Source organism: Meles meles, chromosome 11, assembly GCF_922984935.1.
Source record: "Meles meles chromosome 11, mMelMel3.1 paternal haplotype, whole genome shotgun sequence".
Classification (NCBI taxonomy): domain Eukaryota; kingdom Metazoa; phylum Chordata; class Mammalia; order Carnivora; family Mustelidae; genus Meles; species Meles meles.
Genome location: NC_060076.1, coordinates 34,630,776 through 34,652,369, shown reverse-complemented (window position 1 = coordinate 34,652,369; position 21,594 = coordinate 34,630,776). Strand labels below are relative to the sequence as shown.

At 48.6% G+C, this 21,594-nt stretch overlaps 1 protein-coding gene across 6 annotated transcripts in view; it reads left to right on the top strand.

Annotated features, from left to right (window-relative positions):
- The window catches only part of FRMPD1 (FERM and PDZ domain containing 1), a 143,986-nt gene extending 123,399 nt beyond the window's left edge, over positions 1–20,587 (top strand). For 5 of the 6 annotated variants that reach the window (XM_046021776.1, XM_046021777.1, XM_046021779.1 and 2 more), the window contains 10 exons: positions 629–724; positions 4,981–5,106; positions 5,961–6,080; positions 6,895–7,031; positions 8,330–8,456; positions 8,600–8,695; positions 10,633–10,815; positions 11,668–11,815; positions 13,732–14,535; positions 18,079–20,587. In XM_046021776.1, coding sequence (XP_045877732.1) covers positions 629–724; positions 4,981–5,106; positions 5,961–6,080; positions 6,895–7,031; positions 8,330–8,456; positions 8,600–8,695; positions 10,633–10,815; positions 11,668–11,815; positions 13,732–14,535; positions 18,079–20,459 — 4,218 coding nt within the window. In that variant the 3' untranslated portion in view covers positions 20,460–20,587. Of the gene's footprint in view, positions 1–628; positions 725–4,980; positions 5,107–5,960; positions 6,081–6,894; positions 7,032–8,329; positions 8,457–8,599; positions 8,696–10,632; positions 10,816–11,667; positions 11,816–13,731; positions 14,536–18,078 lie in introns of those variants that run through there. The other variant, XM_046021780.1, reaches the window with a different exon arrangement.
- Positions 20,588–21,594: the final 1,007 nt, after the last annotated feature.

Genomic DNA, 21,594 nt, shown 5'->3' with positions numbered 1-21,594 from the left:
GAATTCTGGCTGGCCTGGGGTTACCTACCACAGATCAGTCCTGTGCCCACTTTCCAAAAAACCCACCAAGAGTGGCAGAATCCCTTAGGAGAGTCCACAAGTCTGGGGCGATGGTGGGGACACATGAAGGTGGGAGTGGTCCCTTGCTCTTTGGGGATGCTTCACTACAGGGGTACAGCAGGAAAATGGGGGTGGCTGTGAGGGAGCTTCCTACCACACTCAGCCCCCCGTCCAGCCCCACCAGGAAAGGTCCTCTGGGGAGAGCATGTGTGCTTGTCATCTGACTTACTAAATTGTATCCCATGAGGGTAGACACCAAAGGAATTGAAGTGGCTGCCTATGGTTGTGAGACCGCATACGGGCTCATGTGGTGCCATCGGCATGCTCGTGATGGGCTCACATTTCATGTCTGACACTTGGATATCCCTGGAACGTAGCATTCCTGCCTCTGTGTGGTATCAGCTGGGTCCTTTGGAGAAGTCTCCAGATGGCAAGAATCAACCCACAACGTGGTGAGGGTTTTAGGGAGGATCCTGCTCTCCACCCTGGGTGGGGCCAGGGAAGCGGAGGACTTGGCACACCCCAGGAAAGGAAGGGCCAGTTTCAACCCTCCTCTTGTGTTTTCCAGGGTAATTCTCTGCTGTGCATGCCCAACGTGCTCAAGCTGTACTTGGAGAATGGACAGACCAAAGCTTTCAAGTTTGAGGCAAACACAACGGTGAAGGTATTAAGAGTGAACTGGAGTCTCTTTTCCGGGGAGAATTTGGCTCCCAAGACCCCCAGGCACCTTGCCCTGCAGCTGCCTTGGTGTTCCTACAACCATTAAGGTCTGGGTACCTGTAATAAGCCAACCACTGTGTTATCTCATGAGTCCTACAACTCCCCAGCAAGATGTGTTTTTATTGCCGTCTTCCAGGGGTGGAAATCAGGGCTCAGAGGGATGAAGTAGGCAAGGCCTATGACAACTTGTAAGCCTTCATTCTGCCTTAACCACTGGGCTCGTTGCCTCTTGTATGTGACTCCACCCACTACCGAAAAGACTAGGACCGCTAAACACTCAAGCAACGTGTCCGAGCAGGCCCGAGCACGTGCATATTCTGTTCTGGGTCGAAGACCTTTCAGCTTATGTGTAACAGGCTCCTCCATGTGAGGGAGATGGTCCGGGCTGAGGGTACAGACTAGGTGAAACGTGGTCTTGTCTTCCAGAAGCTTGCCGCCTAGTTGAGGGAGGTTGGACACTCAAGGAGCTCCTGAGAGTCCAGGGCAGGATGAAATAGGGGCTGCGAAGAGAGGGACAAGGACGTGCTCTGCACTCAGGGGAACGACTACCATCTGCCCCTTCCTTTCAGTATGTCAGAGGAGGCCTTGCAAAAAAAGCTGGACCCAAGCTGAGCTTTGAAGGGCAACCGAGCATTCAACAGGGCAACCGAGCATGCAACAAGGGAAGGTGGAGGACAAGGCTGTTGGTGGAGGTGGGAGGGCACCCATCAGACCTGAGGAAGTCACATGGACTAATGCAGAGACCCAGGAAGGCAGGCGTTGCCTAGGAAGTAGTAATCTGTCTAGGGGGACTGGAGCCCAGGCCATTTTCTCGTAGGAGGAGCGGGATATGGCGCAGGCTGGCTGGCGAGGGTGCTGAGTGACAGAAGACAGAGTTTGGATTTTATTCACAGAGAGTCAGGAGTTACACGACAACTTCTGAACAAGTTAGAAGGTGTTAGAGCGAGGCTCCGGTGAAGAGGCAGATAAAGGGGGTTCAGCTGGGCCAGTGCAGCTGTGAGTAATGGACAGTAGCTGAGACACACACAGACACACATTCTCACACACACTCACACACACGTATCCCACATGCACACATGCATGCACACAGCCAGTGTCCCTCTCTGTCACTTTCCTTTGGCGATTCCCAGAGCTGCTCCAAATACCCCATCCCATTCTTGGCTCACTGTGACGTAGGAGAAGCCAGAGAAAGCTTCTGTGAACTCGAGAAGGCTTTGCTCAGAGAAGGAAGAGGAGGGAGGAATGGATTTCCTAAGTGTTTACTACAGGCCTGCTGTCCTGGGCACTTCCTCATGGGCTATCTAATCTAAGACCATCAGTATCCTTTTGAAGAGACAAGTGTTAGCTACCATTCTGTGGATGAGAACACAGGCCCAAGAGACCCTTCACATTGTCAAGGTCAGCTATCTCATAACTGGCTTCAAACTTGGTCTGTTTCTGAACCCTGCACCGGAGCTTGCCAAACTACCATTCTGCACCAAAATTTTGCAAACGAATCAGACAAGGTTTCTACCTCTGCCATCTTTGATCCAAGTGCGTTGGAATGGAAGGCATGACTTATTGAAAGTGAGTCCCACTTTGGTGGCCAAGAAGAATTTGAGAGGGTTTACAATAAAAGCACACACCACAGGGGAATTAGATCCCAGGTGATAGAGTTGGGGAAATGAGCAAGTTTTTATTTTAGCTGGTATAATACTTGTTAATTGTACTTATCTGTAGTAACCAAATTTTTATAAATCTTTTAGTTCCTTATGACAGAGAGGGGTGAGGGAGGATATAAACAAATCCTGTGGGTCAAAAAAAGGAAAAATCACTGTCTGTTCATGATTGACTTCTCTTCCCTACCTCCCTTTCATGGGAAGCAAAGTTCTTACAGAGAAATCTCCCTTTCCCTAAGTCAAGAAAAAGAATATGCCATCCCACCCAGTGAACAGTTGCGTGTCTGCAAAGCTGTCAGGGACACAGCAATATATTATCCAGGGTCATTCCCAAAGGGAGCCCAGAGACTGGGGCTGGGATGGGGGGAACGCAGGGGAGCCTGGGGATAGCTCATAGTGCACTGAGAAATGTGCAGTGTGCTCAGAGTCATGAATGTGGGATGTGAAATTGGTGTGCTGGGGCCTCGGGGCAGAGACGCCTGCCAGTTGGAGACTAAGGAGAAGCCTCTGGGAAGGCCAACTTGGAAAGATGGACAGACTGTTGACAGGAATAGATGTAGCATGTGTGTGAAGACAGTGTGAAGACAGGACTCCAGACATGGGGAATGGCACCAACAGAGACCCAAAGACGGGAACATTTGACAGGAGTAGAGGGCTTGTCCACTCTGGAAAACAGCATGGAGGTTCCTCAAAAAGTTGAAAATAGAGCTACCCTATGACCCAGCAATTGCACTACTGGTTATTTACCCCAAAGATACAAAGGTAGTGATCTGAGGGGTACATGTACCCCAGTGTTTAGAGCAACAATGTCGACAATAACCAAACTGTAGAAAGAGCCCAGATGTCCACTGACAGATGGATAAAAATATATATATATATATATCTTCTTTATATAAGATATATATATCTTACAAACATATAACATGTTATATGTACATATGTTTATATATATTTATAATACACAAGTGTGTACGCCCAATGGAATACTACTCAGCCATCAAAAGGATGAATACTTAACATTTACATTGATATGGATGGACCTAGAGGATATTATGCCAAGTGAAATAAGTCAATCAGAGAAAGACAATTATCATATAATCTCACTTTTCTGTGGAATTCAAGAAACAAAACAGAGGATCATAGAGGAATAGAAGAAAAAATTAAGATGAAATCAGAGAGAGAGACAAACCATAAGAGACTGTGAATCATAGAAGACAGACTGAAGGTTGCTGGAGGGGATGGGGGTGTGAAGGGATGGGGTTACTGGATGATGGACATCAAGGAGGGCATGTGATATAATGAGCACTGGGTATTATATAAGACTAATGAGTCACAGACCTGTACCTCTGAAACTAATAATACATTATAGGTTAATTAATTGAATTTAAACTTTAAAAACGGGGGGAAAAAGAGTAGAGGGTTGTGAGCACAGTGCATTGGAAGAGGCAGGAGCAGATCAAATGGGGGAAGTGAATTGGCACCTGATATCGGAGAGCTTTGGGTGTTAAGCTGAGGAGTTTGGATTTGGGTTAGCAGACCATGGGGGTCCCTTATTCTTGAGCAAGGGAGTGCAATTAGTACATAGGCAGTCCTAGGCTTAGCAACTTCCTGTAGATCAGGAGTCAGCACTCTTTTTCTGTAAAGGGTCCGATAGTAAATATTTCAGGTTTTATAGGTCAGAGGGTCTCTGTCACAGTTACTCAACTCTGCCACTGTAGCAAATGGACATGTTGTGTTCTCATATGAGTTTAATTACAGAAGAAAGCAGTGGGCTGGATCTGACCTGTGGGCTGTGGTGTTCTAACCTCTGCCCTAGATGCAAGGTGGAAGTCAGATGGGTGGCAGTGGTCATTAGGATACCACCCTGCAAAGTGGAGCATTGGGTGAGCTCATGCCACAGTAGACATGGGAGCATGGCGAGTGGGACAGAGTCAGGAGATGAGTCTCCATCAAGACCAGTGCAAAGCAGGCATTTGATAATGTTGAGTTACGGAAGCAGAGAGATTCTTCAGGACATAGTCACTGGCGAGTTATGGAGGGTAATAGAACAAGTGGAAAGAGAGGGTCTGGAGGAGCAGGTCACACCTGAAAGTTTGCCATTTACAAAAGCTGTGCTTCTGGCAGGACATCTCTGGTGAGTCTGTGATGATTATTTACTTGAGTGAAAATTTCCTGAACGCCATCAAATGCCGGGCTCTAGAGCACAGGACAGGCAAGATTCATGGTCTCTTCCAGAGACCCTGAAGAGAGGCATAAGCCCCCAGGGGGTTGCTTCACCCTTCCAATAACACAAAACAGGATGGCTTTTCGGGTGGTGCTGGAGCCCCGAGGAGAGGGGAGCCATGGGTGGAGGGGCATGAGGGGCGAGGAGAAGTCCCACAGGTTGCCTATGAAGGTTCGGCTGCCTGCATTGGCAGTGGACCTGTCAGCACACGGCACTGAGGAGCAGAGAGGAGGTCAAGGTGATCCTCCCTGTTCTGTGCCTGAGCTTGAGGGCCAGCCTGCCCCTCAGGTGACCCTTGCGCCTCTCTGTGCCTGGCAGGACATCATCCTCACCGTGAAGGAGAAGCTCTCCATCCGCAGCATGGAGTACTTTGCCCTGGCCCTGGAGGAGCAGTACAACATCTCACGGCTGCACCTGCTGCACGAGGAGGAACTCATCCAGCAGGTACACCTGTTCCTTGTGCAGAGATCTGGGCCGGGCAGATCTCTCGGGGATAGGGCTCAGCACATGCACAGGGTTGACGCACTTTCTCGTGCCCTCACTCAGCCTGGGGATGACAGGGCAAGCATCAGGACTGATTTTCATTGAGGTATAGGGGGGTCCCATTTTGCAGATGTGGAAACAGTGACTTAGAAAGGGGAAGGCGACTTACTGAAGGTAACGAAACCAGTGGCTCCCCATCTTTCTCTTCCAGCTCTGATGATCTTTGAGAAGTCAGGGAACCATTTGTTGCTGGGTCTGAGCCCTTTTTGGAGACTCACCTCCTGAGCAGGACCCTAATGGACGGACAGGGCACAGTCTGTCTGTAGCACTCAGTCTTTTAAACATTCAGTACTTTGTTTTACCAGCTTTTTAACCCTTCTATTCCATTAGCATTAAAAAAGAAAGTCAAAGGAAATCCCCAAGACTGTTGAAGTAGAAAAAAAAAAAAAAAAGGTGAGGTGCATAATATAATACCAATGTATACTAGACTATTATTTGTGGAAAAGAAAACGGTACACACATGTAGAAGCCTATAAACACAGAGATTGAAAGGGCACCTAAGAAACTGCAAGCAGATTTCTTTTGGAAAGGGGAGCAATTTGATGGGGTCAGTGGGAAACTTTACCCTTTTGAGCCTTTTACATTTTATACCCATGGGAAAGTCAGCGGCAAAGTTCTGCAGCTGTCTTTGGAGGCACTAAGATAGAAATCTCCGGGGACTTTCATTATTATTATTTTTTTTTTAAGTTGCTTTGTGGAGTAGCTGTGAGAACAAAGGCGGTTAGAAGATTAACTGTATGGCCCTTACCTTGCAGGTGGTGGAAAGGGAGGAGTCACATGACTACCGCTGCCTCTTCAGGGTGTGTTTTGTTCCCAAGGACCCCCTGGACCTCTTGAAGGAAGACCCTGTGGCCTTTGAATACCTCTATCTGCAGGTGACTGGACCAGCCCTTCCTAAAATAACAGTCCTTGTTCTCAAAGCTGGCATGGGTTATTTTGAAAATGAGCTTGAGGCAATGAAGCAATTCCCTGGTAGGGATTATCTGAAGGGGAAGAGGCCCGATCATCCCTCACAAATTTCCCTTTCCCTCACCGAGTTGCTATGTTAGGACACTTGCTCTGTATTAATGAAATTTAGGCTCAGTCCTCATTCTGAAGGATACATTTTCTACTAAAATTTAGAATTATGGTTTTTATGGCTACAAGGGGACTTAGTGCTTCAAAGTCTTATTTTAGGAATGATGAAACTGCGTCTTGGGAAGTTCACATGATCTGCCTGGGTCATGCGTTTGGTGGAGGAGCCAAAAATTGGTTCCTTGACCCCTAGCTTGGTGTTCCCCCTACTTTGGCTGCTCGGGTGAGATTTATCATGTCGTTTTCATCCTGATGAAGAAGAATAATTTGGGAGGCATTACTGTTTTACAGATGAGGTAACTTACACTAGGTGAATTACCTTGCCCAAAACTTATAGATACAGGGGCAGCAAATAGCATCACTGCATTATGGTTGTATACTTATACTGCTGTGTCCTCGCACCTGCTTTCATATGTTACCCAATTTAAAACTCACAGAGACTGCGGAAGGTCGATTTGAATATCCTCGTTTAGCAATGGGAAGACACCGATGTTCAGAGTCTTAGTAAGTTAGCCAAGGTCACACAGCCAGGTCTCAAAGCCTTTCCCTGGAAAGAACTAGGAACACAAACCATCTGTTGTTGTCTCCCAATTCCTCTGATGTCATCTCTTCTAGAGCTGCAGCGATGTGCTCCAGGAGCGCTTTGCTGTAGAAATGAAATGTAGCTCTGCACTCCGCCTCGCAGCCCTGCACATCCAGGAGCGGATCTACGCATGCGCTCAGCCACAGAAGATCTCTTTGAAGTACATAGAGTGAGTGGCAGGGGACTTCTAGGTCCCATCAACAGCAGCTGTGTTGCATTTATAACTTGGCTGGCCCCCGGCCAGGATGGCCAGATTCCACAGAAAGCTGATACTCACCTACCTACCCATCTGTCCATTGCCTTTCCATCCATTTCTCTCCCCACTGTCTCTGACCCAACCCAGCTCCCCCCGGTGTCAGAATCTGGCTGCTCCCTCTGGGGCAGAAGGCAACGGCAGATGGAATGACATAGGATCCCTTTGTAAATTCCCACTTCCTGAGAGAATGTCTTGGGAAATCAGTCGACAGTGTCAGTGTAAAGCTCTTCTGAGGGTGGAAATGCTTTGGAAATTAATTTTGTGTGAGCCTCTTGTGTTGCGTTATATTCCTATTAGGGCAGTTTCAAGTCCTGGGATTCCAACACCTCCTGAGTCTTAGCCTAAATTTTCATTTTGCTTTGGGCATCATCACACAGGTTTGTTAACCCACTCACCCAATCTCAGCTCTATGTCTGGACACCAAAATCAATGGGGAATCATATTTTAAAAATGAAACAGAAATGAAATACTGGATTATATCTTTAGGGAGTGGAACCTGAGAGTCTATACTTTTAACCAGTTTGTTGGGGGAATTTTGAGGCTGTTAGCCTGTGCCATTCTGAAGCATGACCTCAGGGATTCACAGGTGCTCTGTGTTGCCCCATGAATGTACGTTATACATGTGTGATCGTTATTTCTCATACATGTTGTAGAAAAAAAAAGACTGAGATCTGTTCTGATTAATAGAATATCCTACCACACTGGGGCACCTTGTTGGCTTAGTTGGATAAGCGTCTGCCTTTGGCTCAGCTCATGATCCCAGGGTCCTGGAATCGAGTCCCGCATCGAGCTCCTTGCTCAGCCAAGGAGCCTGTTTCTCCCTCACCCTCTGCCCCTCCTGTTGTGCTCACTCACTTGCTCTTGCTTTCTTTCTCTCTCTTAAATAAATAAATAAAATCTTAAAAAGAAAATATCATACCACATCAAAAGTAATCAGCTCCCAGAAAGATAGGTGGGGTTTAATTCCTAAATGGCTGTGGTTTTTGTGGAGCGAGAGTATGTGTATTAAATATATATAAATACAAATATATGACATTTATAAATTTTATGTATATTTATACACATATGTATATTCATAGTCTGTATCTTCTGTTGAGAAAGCTCATGATTGCAGTATTCTGGGAACACTCAGTTCCTGAAACAAATGTAATTATGCTTTTCCTTAGAGCCAAGTATACTGTAAAAATGGTGTTTCCAATATCTCATGGCAGGAAGGACTGGGGAATAGAGAACTTTATATCTCCAACTCTACTCCGAAACATGAAAGGCAAAGACATCAAGAAAGCCATTAGCTTCCACATGAAGAGAAACCAGAATTTGCTGGAACCCCGGCAGAAGGTAATATTGTGGCCTCTGTCGACACTAACCCTATCCCCACCCCCAGCTGTCTGTTGTGAAACCTCAGGGAATGCATTTCCAGTATTGTGTGGATTTTAGGCAAGCGAATAACTCTAACTTAAGTCTTTTTTCCCCTATTTAAGCAACTTATTTCTGCTGCCCAGCTACGTTTAAATTATCTACAGATCCTTGGGGAACTCAAGACATATGGTGGAAAAATCTTTAATGCTACTCTAATGGTACGTATTCTAGAAATGTGGACCCCCTACTCTCATGAGAGACCGTAGAGGTCTCTGAAGATTAGTGTGTCTTTTAGCCTAAAACTCCTAAGCACTGTGTTATGTACTAGAGTTTGGGAAGCAAAATATTACTCCATCAGGGAGTGTTTATCGTGCTTGGTGCCAGCCCTGTGACAGATACTGGGGGAGGCAGAACTCAATAGGACATGATTTCCACCCTCAAACAATGAAACAAAATACCCAGGCCAAGCGAGGCCATGAGAAAGGCACAGGACAGGTGCTGTGGAGTTTGAAGACAAAGGGCAACCCTGCCAGCTTCGGGTTGAGTATGGTGGGGAGAAAGGATTAGGGAAAAGCAGGAAGGTTGGATTTGACCAGATTTCAGTCTGGTGGAAAGGCATTCTGAGGGAAGGGAAACGTATGCAGTTTACTCTGGAGCTTTGGGTTTGTGAAGGTGGAGAGGAAGAATGGGAAATTGTGAAAGAAAGACGAGAATGTTAGATGGACTGGTGGCCTGGGGTCCTGGTTGTTCAGAAGGGAAGAACAGAGGGTGGGTTTGGGAAGGGAAAAGAGAAGCGAAAGAGTCCTCCCCTCGGTGCTCCTTCCTCCCCTGCCTTGCTTTCTGGAGCCCAGGCCTAGAGTTCTGTGCTTTCCAGTAGTCAGTGAGTGGCGGGCTGTGGCTTACTGGAACTCTCTCCCACGGCATGGTCCAGACTGCCCCAGAACCCCCGAGCACAAAACCAGACAAGTTGCCCATTGAAGGGTTTTTTAATATGTTAACAAAACTTGTTTCAGGGTGTATTTGGTGTGCTTCTCTGTCATTTACAGTGGTGGGTCGGTTTAATCTGATTGCTGACCTACCACTGTAGACAGAAAAAGAGAATCAATGTTTGGAGAGAAAGGAAGAGCATCAGATAGGGGATGGGAAAAATAGTCGAGTCTTTGTTACAAGTAGGTGATGAAAAGGTGGATAAGAGACTAGATCACAGAAGGCAAGGCTTAAAGGTACAAGAAAAACTTCCATTTCTCCCACGGGCTAATCCTGTCGTCTTCCAGCTGTCAATTTCCTGTCCCCAGCCCCTTTGACTTTTCCTATCTAGGGTGAGAACGGTAGTGGGAGATATCAGCCACATCGAACTGGCTCAGGGTGCTTGCTGGGCACGAGGGTCTACCAGCATAGATAAATACCGACTCTGTTGTCAGGGAACTTAACATGAACGTGACATTCAGATACGAATAATTACAGTGAGAAGTGGCAGCTCAGTGCTATCAGACCAATACAGAGGCTGGGGTGTGGGAACAACACAGAGGAAAGGGGCTATTCTGACTTGAGGAGACAGATTAAGCAGATGTTTCTCAGAGGCAGTACATTTTGATGGAGTAGCATCCATTTGATGGAGTAGTTTTTGTTTTTGTTTTTGTTTTAAGTATTTCTTATATATTTAATTGAGAGAGAGAGAGAGCAAGAAGGAGCGGGGAAGAGGGAGAAGCAGACTCCCCACCAAGCAGGGAACCCCATGTAGGACGTGATCCAAGGACCCTGGGATCATGACCTGAGCTGAAGGCAGATGACTGAACCACCCAAGGTGCCCTTGATAGAAGCTTATAAAGAGGAGTCAGGATTTCAGTAGGGCACGGTATGAACGTGGGCACATAGGTGTGAAAGCACAGGTTATATTTATGAAACAGGTAACAGTCCTGTGGTTGGGCTTTCTGCTGTGAAGCGTCTCGTAGGAGATACACTTACACTTAATTTAGCTCTAGATGGGGCCCAACTTGGGCCATTGCTTAGTTTGGTCGTCTAGGGAAGAGGTGGTGAGGGAGGATCTGAAATCAGAATCATGGAGTTTTGCAGAGAGAGGTATCATGTCTTGCACGTGCAATGTATTTTCACTCACTCACGAATGCAAACTAATTCCTCTTCCACTTGGATGCAGTTACAGGACAGAGAATCATACATTGCCCTTCTAGTTGGAGCCAAATACGGGATTAGCCAAATTGTCAGTAGCAAACTCAACATCATGTCCACGTTGGCAGAGTTTGCAAGCATCAGCCGTGTAGAGCTGACGGAAGAGTCCGAGAAAGTGAGCATGGTCAAAGTCTATCTTCAGGATGTCAAGGTAATGCATGGGGAAGAGATTTTGAATCCAGCTTCTGGAATTTGGGGCTCAATTATCCTAGGGTTGTTTATGAGAATATGGTTATTAACAGAATCTAATATCCAGCATTTGCCGAAGAGGATGAATCATCCATCCTATATCATCAAAAGGAAAGTAATAAACAGGATGCATTTTCCTGGGAAGGTCCTGAAAGGTTTTTTTTTGGTTTTTGGTTTGGTTTGGTTTTGGTGTAAACTGAACTTGGAACATATACTTTCCTGATGGACTTAGAAACTTAGATGGGCGCCCCAGTGATTTTATCACATGCATGGGATCAGAATAGCTGCCCAAGAGTTTTGAGTGGCAGCAATGAAAATGGGTAAATGATGTGGAGTACTTCCCTAGCCTCTCTGCCAGGTCCTACATTGTCCCTCCTTTGCTTTAATTCTGACGCACTCAAGGATTTGTTATTGTGTTATTATTTTTTTAATCACCCTCTTCTTCCTTCTCCATTTGCTTTCCCTTTCTTTTTCCAGGTCAGGTCTTGAAGGGTCTTGACTGCGTGAATGAACGGGGGGGGGGGGGGTGTTGGGATGAGGAGGCTGGACTAGGGGCTGAAGAGGCAGGAGACATTGTAGAGATTCAAAGGGAGGAATCCACTGTGTGTCTGTGAGCGTGTGAGTATGTGCGCGTGTGGTTGTGTGTATGTGTGCACATGTGCATGTATGCTTATTTCGAGTCTTGCCAGTGAGAATAGGAGACCCCAGGAGGCCTGCCTGTGGGCCATGGCTGGACTGACTTGGAATCTCTCATTGGCCCCATGTGGCCTTGTTGTCAGTCGCCCTTTACATAGAGCTCTCATTACCTTCAAAGGTTCTGACATTGCTACTGGAATCCAACAGTGCAAAAGACCTGGCCTGCCTGATTGCTGGGTACTACAGGCTGTTTGTCGACCCAGACACCCCCATTTTCCTCTGGCCGGGAAACAAGCAACAGGTGCACCGCGTATCTGCTGAAGAAGGTGAGGAGCTGAGGCTTGCTCGTAAGGACAGAGCCTAAAGGGAGGGAGTGAATTGAGTTGAGCTGAGACTTCCACCCAAGTGGATGAAAGCTTTTTTTCCCCATTTACTTCCTGGTAAACAGTTGATTTTTCTAAAATCCTAAATAGAGAAACTTTCTTTGTAGCTGGGAGTCCCCTAAAGCCACGAAATGCCATTGAACGTCTCTGATTCCCTGTGGTATCTCCTAAAAACATCTCTAAGATCCACTGTATTTTTGTCTTTATTTTAGGGAAAAAAAAGATATCATTCATTTATTCAGCAAGTACAGATGACCTAGCTTTTTATTCCACATCTAGGTGCTCTGCTGCATTCCCCTGAATTATAATAGAAATTCTCAACTTTGCATGTTTAGAAGAAGGGGTTATCGGAGATAGAAGGAAATCAAAATCATATATAAGGAACGAAGTAGTGGAGGCCAGATGAAATGAACAGTCTCGCAGGCCAGCTCCCAGTTTCTCGCAGGCTTTGCTTCAGCACTGTTGGTGCAGCATTTTCCCACTGGTTTGCTGATAAATGTTGCAACACTCCCACTACGGCTAATTTCAGGCTACCAGCATGATGTCACTGAATGAGGAGATGGGAAGAGATGCCCAGTCGTACAACGTTATATAGCATTTCCTCCATTTGGATCAAATAGGCATAAAAAAATCTTAAGAGATTAGATGATAGTAAGATAAAGTAAAATAATGAGGAAGCGATGCGTTTTGGGTACTTGTTTTGGTTTTAACATGGTTTGTGAACAGGGGATGGTATCTTAGAGTCTAATCAAACAATGCCGAGTGGGAACAGTTGGGCAAGTCTGGTGTGGGAGGGACTGCTTCTGCTGGGGCAGGTGGCAGTGGGAGGGAAGGCCCTCTAGAGGGGGGGATGTTTGAAGTAGATCTTGAAAGACTGATGGAGTTAACTGGCAAAGAAGAGAGATCATTTGAAGCAGAGGAGACAACATGGGGGCTTGACACAAAGGGCAAGGTCATGATCTATGAGAAGCTCTGTCAGTGGGTGGAGCATGTAAAGACTACAGGGGGTGATCAGGCTGCTAAGGAGGGCTGGGGCCACACCGTGAGGGGGTGACTAGGCTGCTAAGAAGGGGTCAGGGATTACACTGTGAGGGTATGACCAAGAAGGGGGGGGCACAGTATGAGAGGCCTTGACTCCCATTGGAGAGCTTCTTCCCTATAGGCAGAGGAAGCCATCAGGGGGTTTAAGGAGAGTATGATGTGATCAGGGAGATGTTTTTAGAAATATCACACTGCAGGCTATGGTAGAAGGGAAACTGGAGACCTGATTCACTGCCTTCAACCTTCCTGCCATGAATCCTTCGGGAGGACCAGCAGCTAGATAAGTTTTGACTGTCCTAAAAGCCCTGTAGCACCAGTGGGTCCCCAAGGCCAGGCTTTAAAATGGTGTCAACCTAGCGGCCTCAGAATCCCACCTAAGGTTGCTAAGAATACAGATTCTCAGCCCACATTCCCTAGATAGTTGACTTAGTACATCAGGGTTAGGGCTGAGGATATGTTTGATTTTTTTTTTTTAAATATGATTCCGCATCTGGGGACAGGACAGAGCTGGGGAGGGGTCTAGCAGACCTGGGTGACACTGTCCCTAGCAGAGTGAAATCCAGCCACATAACCTCCAGGTTTCCATGAACACATAGCTGTCCTCAGAGGCAGTCCTGTCTCCATTATGCAGTTCAGGTCGGTGTGTGGGGAGAACATGGGCTCCGGAATCCCGTGGGTCCTGAGTGAACCGGTACAGCGTGATTGGGGCTGGCCGCTCTGGCGAGTGGGAGGGCAGGCAGAGTGAGGCGCGGGAGGACATATGCCTCCGCCAGTCCCTGAACGCTGTCGCATAACCCTCGGGGTCCCTTGTGTTCCAGGCTATGAGTCTAGGGCATGCAGCGACTCTGAGGAGTCCTCTGAAGTGGACTGTGTGCTCGAGCCCCTCTCCGATGGACACCTGCCGAAGCTGGGCCCTGGCAGACCGCGTGTCAAAGAGGAGCCGCCTCCTGGGGACAGTCCCACGCCTGAGGTGGCCAGGAGGGGCCCGAGCATCTCCGGGGCCAGCATGACAGACAGCGCCGAGTCCGAGGCGTCCGACTCGGCCAACACGGAGAGCCGAGGCTGCAGGACCAGTGGTTCCAGTGAGTCCATGGAGGCCCTGGAAGAGGATGACCTGGACGCTTGCTCTTCTAGCAGGTCTGGCTTCTTTCGCTCTAGCACACCGGGCTTCCCAGAGACTCCTGGTTCCAACAGCCAAGACGAGAGAAGCAGGATTGAAACCAGGGGCTTCCTCTGTCTCCTGGACCTGGCCCAGAGAGCCAGTCCTCTGTGCCCAAAGACGGAGTTTCCTGAGAGTCCCGCTCCTGACACTTTCAGCTGGGGACCAGAACTGAGTGCAGTCAGGCTGGACCCCAGGCTCTATGAGGGCAGCCGGCCCGACTACTACAGTCTGTGCTCCAATGTCTCCCTGGCCAGCCACCTCAGCGACAGCTCAGAGAGCACAGCTTCCCGCCAGGGTGGGGGCCTGCCAGCCTGGGCTCAGCAGGGCTGGACTGAGGCCCAGCCCTGCTCCGCTCTGGAAGCCCTGGCCCCACACCTGCCGTTGGCCTTGGAGGATGGCAGCTCGGATGAGGAATACTATGATGCTGCTGACAAGCTCACACCCCCAGACGCCCTCGCAGGTGAGCCCTCCCGAGCAGGTCTCCAGACTGGGCAGGCAGCTCCTGAATACCCAGCAGGGTCAGGGACCAAGCTGGAAGGGAAAACACAAGTAAAGCAAGGTCCTTGTCCTTGTTTGAGAAGGCCCAAGGCTGTTTGGGGGGGTGGGGCAAATTATAAGTGCCATAACTTCAAGTCAGGGCTACAAGGGAGGTTCAGAGAAGTGTAAGCGATCAGAGATGGGAGGCACTAATCAACAATGGGAATCAAGGAGGGCTTCCCAGAAGAGGTGGCAAATGGACTGGGCCTTGTGAGATGGACAGAATTTACACAGAAAAAGGTCTGACAGCGCTCAGCAGAGGGAAGTGCTGTCATTGAGACTGACGCTACATTAAATGAGGCTTTGAAGCAAGAAGAACCTGATAGGCCACTGGAGGCCCCTTAAGAGACTCAGACATAAGAAAAGGCAGAGGATCTGTTGGTCCTATTTCTGGTTCCTTATCCTTTCCTCCACAGAGAGTGTGGGGCTTTCCACATAGAGCGACTTCCTGAGTTGACTTGAGATCCTCGCATGACACACACACACACACACACACACACACACTCTCTCTCTCTCTCTCTCTTTCTCTACATGCTGAAGGAATAAAAATTGGAAAATAGCACACAGACATTGATGATGACCCAGCAGGAGCTGGAGAAGTCCTTCCCTGTTGTTCCCTCCCCTCCAGAGGTTTCCTCTTATTGGTAGAAGAGAGGCCATCCTGAGTAGCCCCCATGAGGCCCCTTGAGGTCCTCTGTGACATGGCCTCTTTCTCTCTCTCTTTCCTTCCTCCTGAGCCCTCTTTCAGTATACCTACCACACAGACCTCCTTGCTGTTCTTGAAGAGTGCCATGCTCTTTCCTACTTCTGGCCTTTGCCATGCTGCCCTTTCTGCCTGAAACACGCCTCACCCAGATCTTTGGCTGCTAATGCCCACTCCTCTATCAGGCCCCACCTGGAAATTCACTTCCTCTGAAACATGACCGATACCACCAAGACTAGGGCTATGTTTTCATTGCCTCCTGGGGATTTCCTGCCTAGCCCTTAGATTGCCTATAATTGTCTATTTATTTGTGTGATTTTTGTGTTGATGTTTCTCTTCCTTGCTAAAAACAAACAAACAAACAAACAAAAAAAACACCAAGAATTCCTTAGAGTATAGAAACTGTATGTTTCACACAAAGCCTTGTGTGCCCAACACATAGTGCCTGGCAGTTTTTCTCAATGAATGAATGAACTCTCTGCCATCTTCCCTGAGTTCATTAATTGACTGGACTCCTAGAGAAGGAGACACTGATGAGCAGGTTTCCACTGTTCTCCAAAGAACCCAGCCAACTGCCATCCACGCCCTCGGCTTTGCCTTGCTGGGCTGGCCATTGTGCAGGGGTCAAGATAGGGGCACAACAGAGACCATCAGTCAAGGTCTTCCTTTATAGGAATCCAGCTGGATATAATGTCCATACTGGACACTCCTCTTTCTCACAAGCAGTCAGTGAAGGGCTGGGGAGAGAGCCCAGAATTGGAACCTCTGAGCCTAAGTTTTGGTCTGGCCCCTGACTCACCATGGGAGCCTCTCCCTTTTTCCGCCTCAGAAACACGCTTGGTGAGTGGTCGTAGGTGGCCTAGGGTAGCAGTTCCAAAACCTGGGTAGGCATCAAAATCACCCAAGGGACCAGGTTTAAATACTACACCTTTTTGGCGGTAGCCCCCAAGATTCTGACTGAGGAGGTGTGAGGAGCAGCCTAGGAGTTGATAAGGTTGTTGTTGTTTTTTTAAGATTTTATTTATCTATTTGACAGAGAAAGAGATATCATAAGTAGGCAGAGCAGCAGGCAGAGAGAGAAGGGGAAGCAGGCTCCCCGCTGAGCAGAGAGTCCAATGTGGGGCTCAATCCCAGGACCCTGAGATCATGACCTGTGCCGAAGGCAGAGACTTCACCCACTGAGCCACCCATGCATCCCTCGATAAGGTTTTTAATGAGGTGCAGCCAGATTGGAAACTACTGGTCCAAGAGCCCTCAGATTCTCAAGGGCTGGGATATGATCCTGATTCCCTCTGGCTGATTCCCTGGACTTCTTCACAGAGGGCTTCTCCATTCAGAAAGGTCCATCCTGGTATTCACAAAACCCCTCATACCTGTGAAGTTGTGATTTTTTTTTTAAGATTTTATTTATTTGAGAGAGAGAGAAAGAGCCTGTAAGTTGGGGGGAGGAGCAGAGGGAGATGGACAAGATGACTCTGTGCTGAGTGCGGAGCCCAACACAGGGCTCAATCCCACAACCCTGAGATCACGGCCCAAGCTGAAACCAAGAGTCAGACGCCTAACTGACTGAGCCACCTGGGTGGCTGGAACTGTGACACTCTTTGTGAAGAGAAAGCTCCCTCAGAATCCTCACACATAGTGGCCATGAGACCAGGGGTGGTGGCAGCTCGTGTCACTGACCTGCTGTTAGACACAGACTTTGTTCTGGGAGCTTGATATGCACCGGTTCGCTGAACCTGTGTGGGAGTGCAGTGCTGCCCATTAGCGCAGGCACTGACTGACTTGGGTCGATGTAAGCACAAAGAAAGAGTGTTAGAAAGATGTCAGATAACTTAAAGAATTGCTAGCAAAGGGGGCGCCTGGGTGGCTCACTGGGTTAAGGCCTCTGTGTTCGGCTCAGGTCATGATCTCAGGGTCCTGAGATCGAGCCCCGCATCAGGCTCTCTGCTCAGCGGGGAGCCTGCTTCCTCCTCTCTCTCTGCCTGCCTCTCTGCCTACTTGTGATATCTCTCTCTCTCTCTGTGAAATAAATTTAAAAATCTTAAAAAAAAAAAAAAAAGAATTGCTAGCAAAGGTGTAGAGCTGGCAGTTAGCATGCCCAGAGACTGTGTGACAGGATTCCTCATTGTTATCAAGAGACTGCTGCTGCAAAGGATGGGCTCTGTTTATTATTGTTATTATTATTATTTTATTTTTTATAAAAGATTTATTGACTTATTCTGCAGAGAGAGAGAGAGAGCCTGATGTGGGGCTCAATCTCATGATCACAACCTGAGCCAAAACCACGAGTCGGACACTTAACTGACTGTGCCACACAGGTGCCCCTTATTATTATTATTATTTTAAATCTATGTGTTCAAGTGCAAGAATCTAGGAAATTTGTGGCTGACTTTCTAGGTTCTAAATCTGGCTACTTGGCTGATTGTGGATAGGGAGCTGTCATGAAGGGTTCCAACAGACTGTAACCACTGGGGAGATTTCATTCATCTCATTTTCATTTTGGTAGTGATTTTTATTTCATTTGCTACTGTGACCAAAAGACAAGAAAATGGGTCGTGGGCAACCAAGAATCAAAAAATGTCTCCCACAATTATTATCCCCATTTATTAGATGAGTACACCGAGGAGGTCAAGATTTAGCATGCCTAAGGTTACCCAGCCCCGCCAGGATTTGAACCCAGGCAACCCTGAGTCCTGAACCCAAATTCTCTAAGTCTCTTTGTTTTTCTTTGTTTCATATACTCTTTCCTTTCTTGATTCTTAGGGCCCAGAGCTGTTCCTGCTGCAGAACCCTGTGCCACAAGTTTAAAGAATAAAGGTAACACGTGTGCCCCTGAGGACAGCCTGAATCCTGGGCCACATGGAAGAGAACCAAGCAGAAGGGGAGGGGTGAAGAAGTATGCCAAGACACTGAGGAAAAGAAGGTCTTTCCTGCAGACTGACTACACCTGTCAGGTCTCATTTCCCCTGGTGCCCTCAGCCTCTCTGGAGAGTGTGGACGATGTGTGCTACTACAACAGGGAGCCCTATCTGGCCCTCAGCGCACCATCCCCAACTGTGTCCTCTCTGCAAGACATGCAAGGTGAGCCTGGCCTCCTAGAGACAAAGGCCCTGGGGCTGCTGGGCCCTTTGAGGAAGACCAAGAGCAAAAACCCAGCCTCCCGGGTCATGGAGATGGAGCCCGAGACCATGGAAACCAAGTCAGTCATCGACTCCCGAGTATCTTCTATTTCTGCCATTCGCCTCCGGATTGACCCCAACCATAAAGAGAGTTCTGGGGATGCCCCCCCGACTGCCACTGTTGCCAATTCCCTAGCAAATGCCCCTCCCTGTTCCAACCCAGGCTCATCTGGTGCAGATAATGCTCAGGCAGAGCCTTCCCAAACCTTGTCTCCATTTCAACAGTCGGATGGGAATGCCCCCAAAGAACTCACCCTGGAGCTTGGGGACGGCACCTCCTCCCTCTCCAGTGCTGACCTAGACCCAGATAGAGGCTGCCTGCCCATTAGCCCAGGACCACGTGATGCCTCTCAAGCAGACACTCTAGAGCCAGGGGGAGTCCGGTTGGAAACAGGACCGGGTTCTCTGTTTACAAATCCTATGCAAGAAACTGCCCCCAAATGCACAGAGCCTCCATTGTCTCCTCCAGTCATGCCTGGAAGTGAATGTGGAATAAATTCAGGAGAGAAGACGGCTTCTTTCCCTATGGAGGAGGAACAACCAGGGCAACTACCCCTGGGACATGATGGAGAAGTTACAAACAAAAACGGCACCAGCTTATTTCATGATGGGTCTGGGCAAGATTCAGGTGACGCCAAGGGTGACCTTTCGAACGCTGTGCCACAGACTACTGGTGTCAGTGCCCCAGCTGGTAGAATAGTAGCATCCCTCTCCTTGAAGTCTCTTACAACAGAAACTGAGCAGATCCTGCCACCTTCCCCCACGGATCCCAGAGGACAAAGCAGAGAAACCCTAAACCAAGCCTGCCAGGCTCAAGACCAAAAGCTATTGGAAGAGCTGGATTTAGACCCTGACTTCTTGCTTGGGAACCAGACCATTCCATCAGTCTTCCCTCTGGAGGGGGTCAAGACCAAGCCACTTAACCATGTGACAGGGGAAGATACAGCCCCTAGGGACCCTGCGCCACAGATCTCTTTTAATCCAGGCCCTTCTCTGCCAAAGGCACTAGCATGTCCCCAAAAGGAGCCCCACTTAGAAGGTTCAAACCATTGTTCCCTGTCTGAAAACAAAAGCAAAATCCCTAGCATCAGCCTTCCCGCTGAGAAGTCTTTCCTGTGTTTTGCCCCAGAAAGCCATCCTAAAGTTCCTGCCCGCCTCAGGATGGCCACGTCTTTGGGGTTTGTGGGTGCGAATGAAACGGTGGCCCCCAGGATTGGGATGGAGCAGTGCAGCTGCCAGTTCTCGTATGCTACGTGCTTCCGGGGCCTGCAGCCAGACGCAGAGGAAGAAGACAGGGACTTGGAAGTGCACCCCACAGCCCCCCTCACCTCACCACCCTCTGCAGGCAGCCGGCTGGCCCTGCCTTGGAGGCCTGCCAGGGCCCACAGCTGCAGCGCTGAGCCCCTGTCAAGGAGGAGCCACATCTGGCCAGAGTACTGCTCCAGGGCTCTGAGACAGCTGAAAGCTGTCCCTGCCAGCAGCCCAGAGGGCTTCAGGCAACTCACAGAGAGCTTACTGGAATTACAAGATATTCTAGAAGCTTCCTGGGGGAATGGGAACAGACATCCCCCCGAGAAGTGCAGCTGGCACTTTTTAGAAAGCCGGAGCCGCCTCTGCATGGGCTCCCAGAAGCTCCTGTCGAGCTGTCAACATGTGATCCGAATGGACCAGTCCCCCGAAGAGATGCAGGGCGCTGTGCGGGACACCTTCCAGCACCTGGTCCAGCTGGCCAGCCTGTGCTTCCAGTTCACAGACTGCAGCCGCTGCTCCGGCCGCCACCGAGAGGCGGCAGGGAACCTGAGGGATGTGGTGTACACGTACCATCAGTTCGTGGAGGCGGCTAAGCTGACCTGCGAGAGAGGCTACCACGACCTGAGTGTGAAACTCTTGGCCCGTCAGTGCACGGCCCTCACGGCTGCCGTGTTCTGTTTGACCCAGAAGTTCCGGGCATCCGCTGCCCTATGAGTGGGCTGCTGGCCCGGGCTCCCACCCTGCCCTGGACACTTTCCTGAGAAGCCCCTCCATTCCTCTGCCCAGCCCTCCAAAATGTTTCCTAGAGTATTTGAATAAACTGCTGCTTCATTCCTGGCCTGGATCATCGTGATGATAAGTTTGGGTCAAATCATTCACTTGTATTCATTCAACAAACATTCTTTGGAGACCTCCTCTGGGTCAGGCCATGTGTAAGCACTTAAGGTATAAAGATGAATAAGACAAGTCCCTGCCCCTGGTCAGGATGCTCACAGACCCTCAGGGGGATACAGATAAGGGGACTGGCCTCAGGAAATTGTACCCTACTAGGAGTTCACTCTGGGGGTATAGTAGCAAGAGGAACTCACAAATTCTCCCAAGATGATAGGGATGAGGGAGGAAGGTTGGGGGCCAGTCACTGAAAAATGGTCTTGACTGCTCAGATCACATTGATTTGACAATAACCTTCACAAATAGGAGTGAATACATGTATTTGATGGATTCTACCTTCATAAGGACCTGTGCCCCAGCAGGCCCGGTATTCTTGGCCGCCTCACTAAGACAGGCACAGGTTGCCACTAGGTGGCAGTAAGTCCCTTAGTTGCCTGGTGACCTCCACCCACCAGAGTGTGGTCTGGTCTTCCTCAGAAATTGACTGCACACTTGAATACCGCACCTTTTTTCTGTTGTAAACATCTAAAACGGCAAACATGAAAACCCTGAGTCAGATTTTCCTTTTTTTAAGAGTAATATTCAAGCAAAAGAAATATAGTTAGTACCTTTCTCACTGATCCCAGTTGAGCCAGTTAATCCCACTTAATCTTAGTGGGACATTGGACAAGCTACTTAACCCCACTGTGCTTTGGTTTTCTCTTTACGTATTAAGAACTCCTGCTTTGCAGCGTAGCAATCTAGCAATCTAGTGAATACTTGGTAAAAGCCAGTAATAACCCCCAGACTCCATGGATGCCTCTCCTAGGGTGAAACCATTTCCTACATTTCATCTTCAGACTCCACGAAAACTGATTTCAAGATACCCGTGGGATGTCTTTCCTCTGGCTTCTCTGTCCAGGCCAAAGCTGGCTTAGTCGCTCACCTGTGGCTACTAGAGCGCATTCAAGGGGTCCTT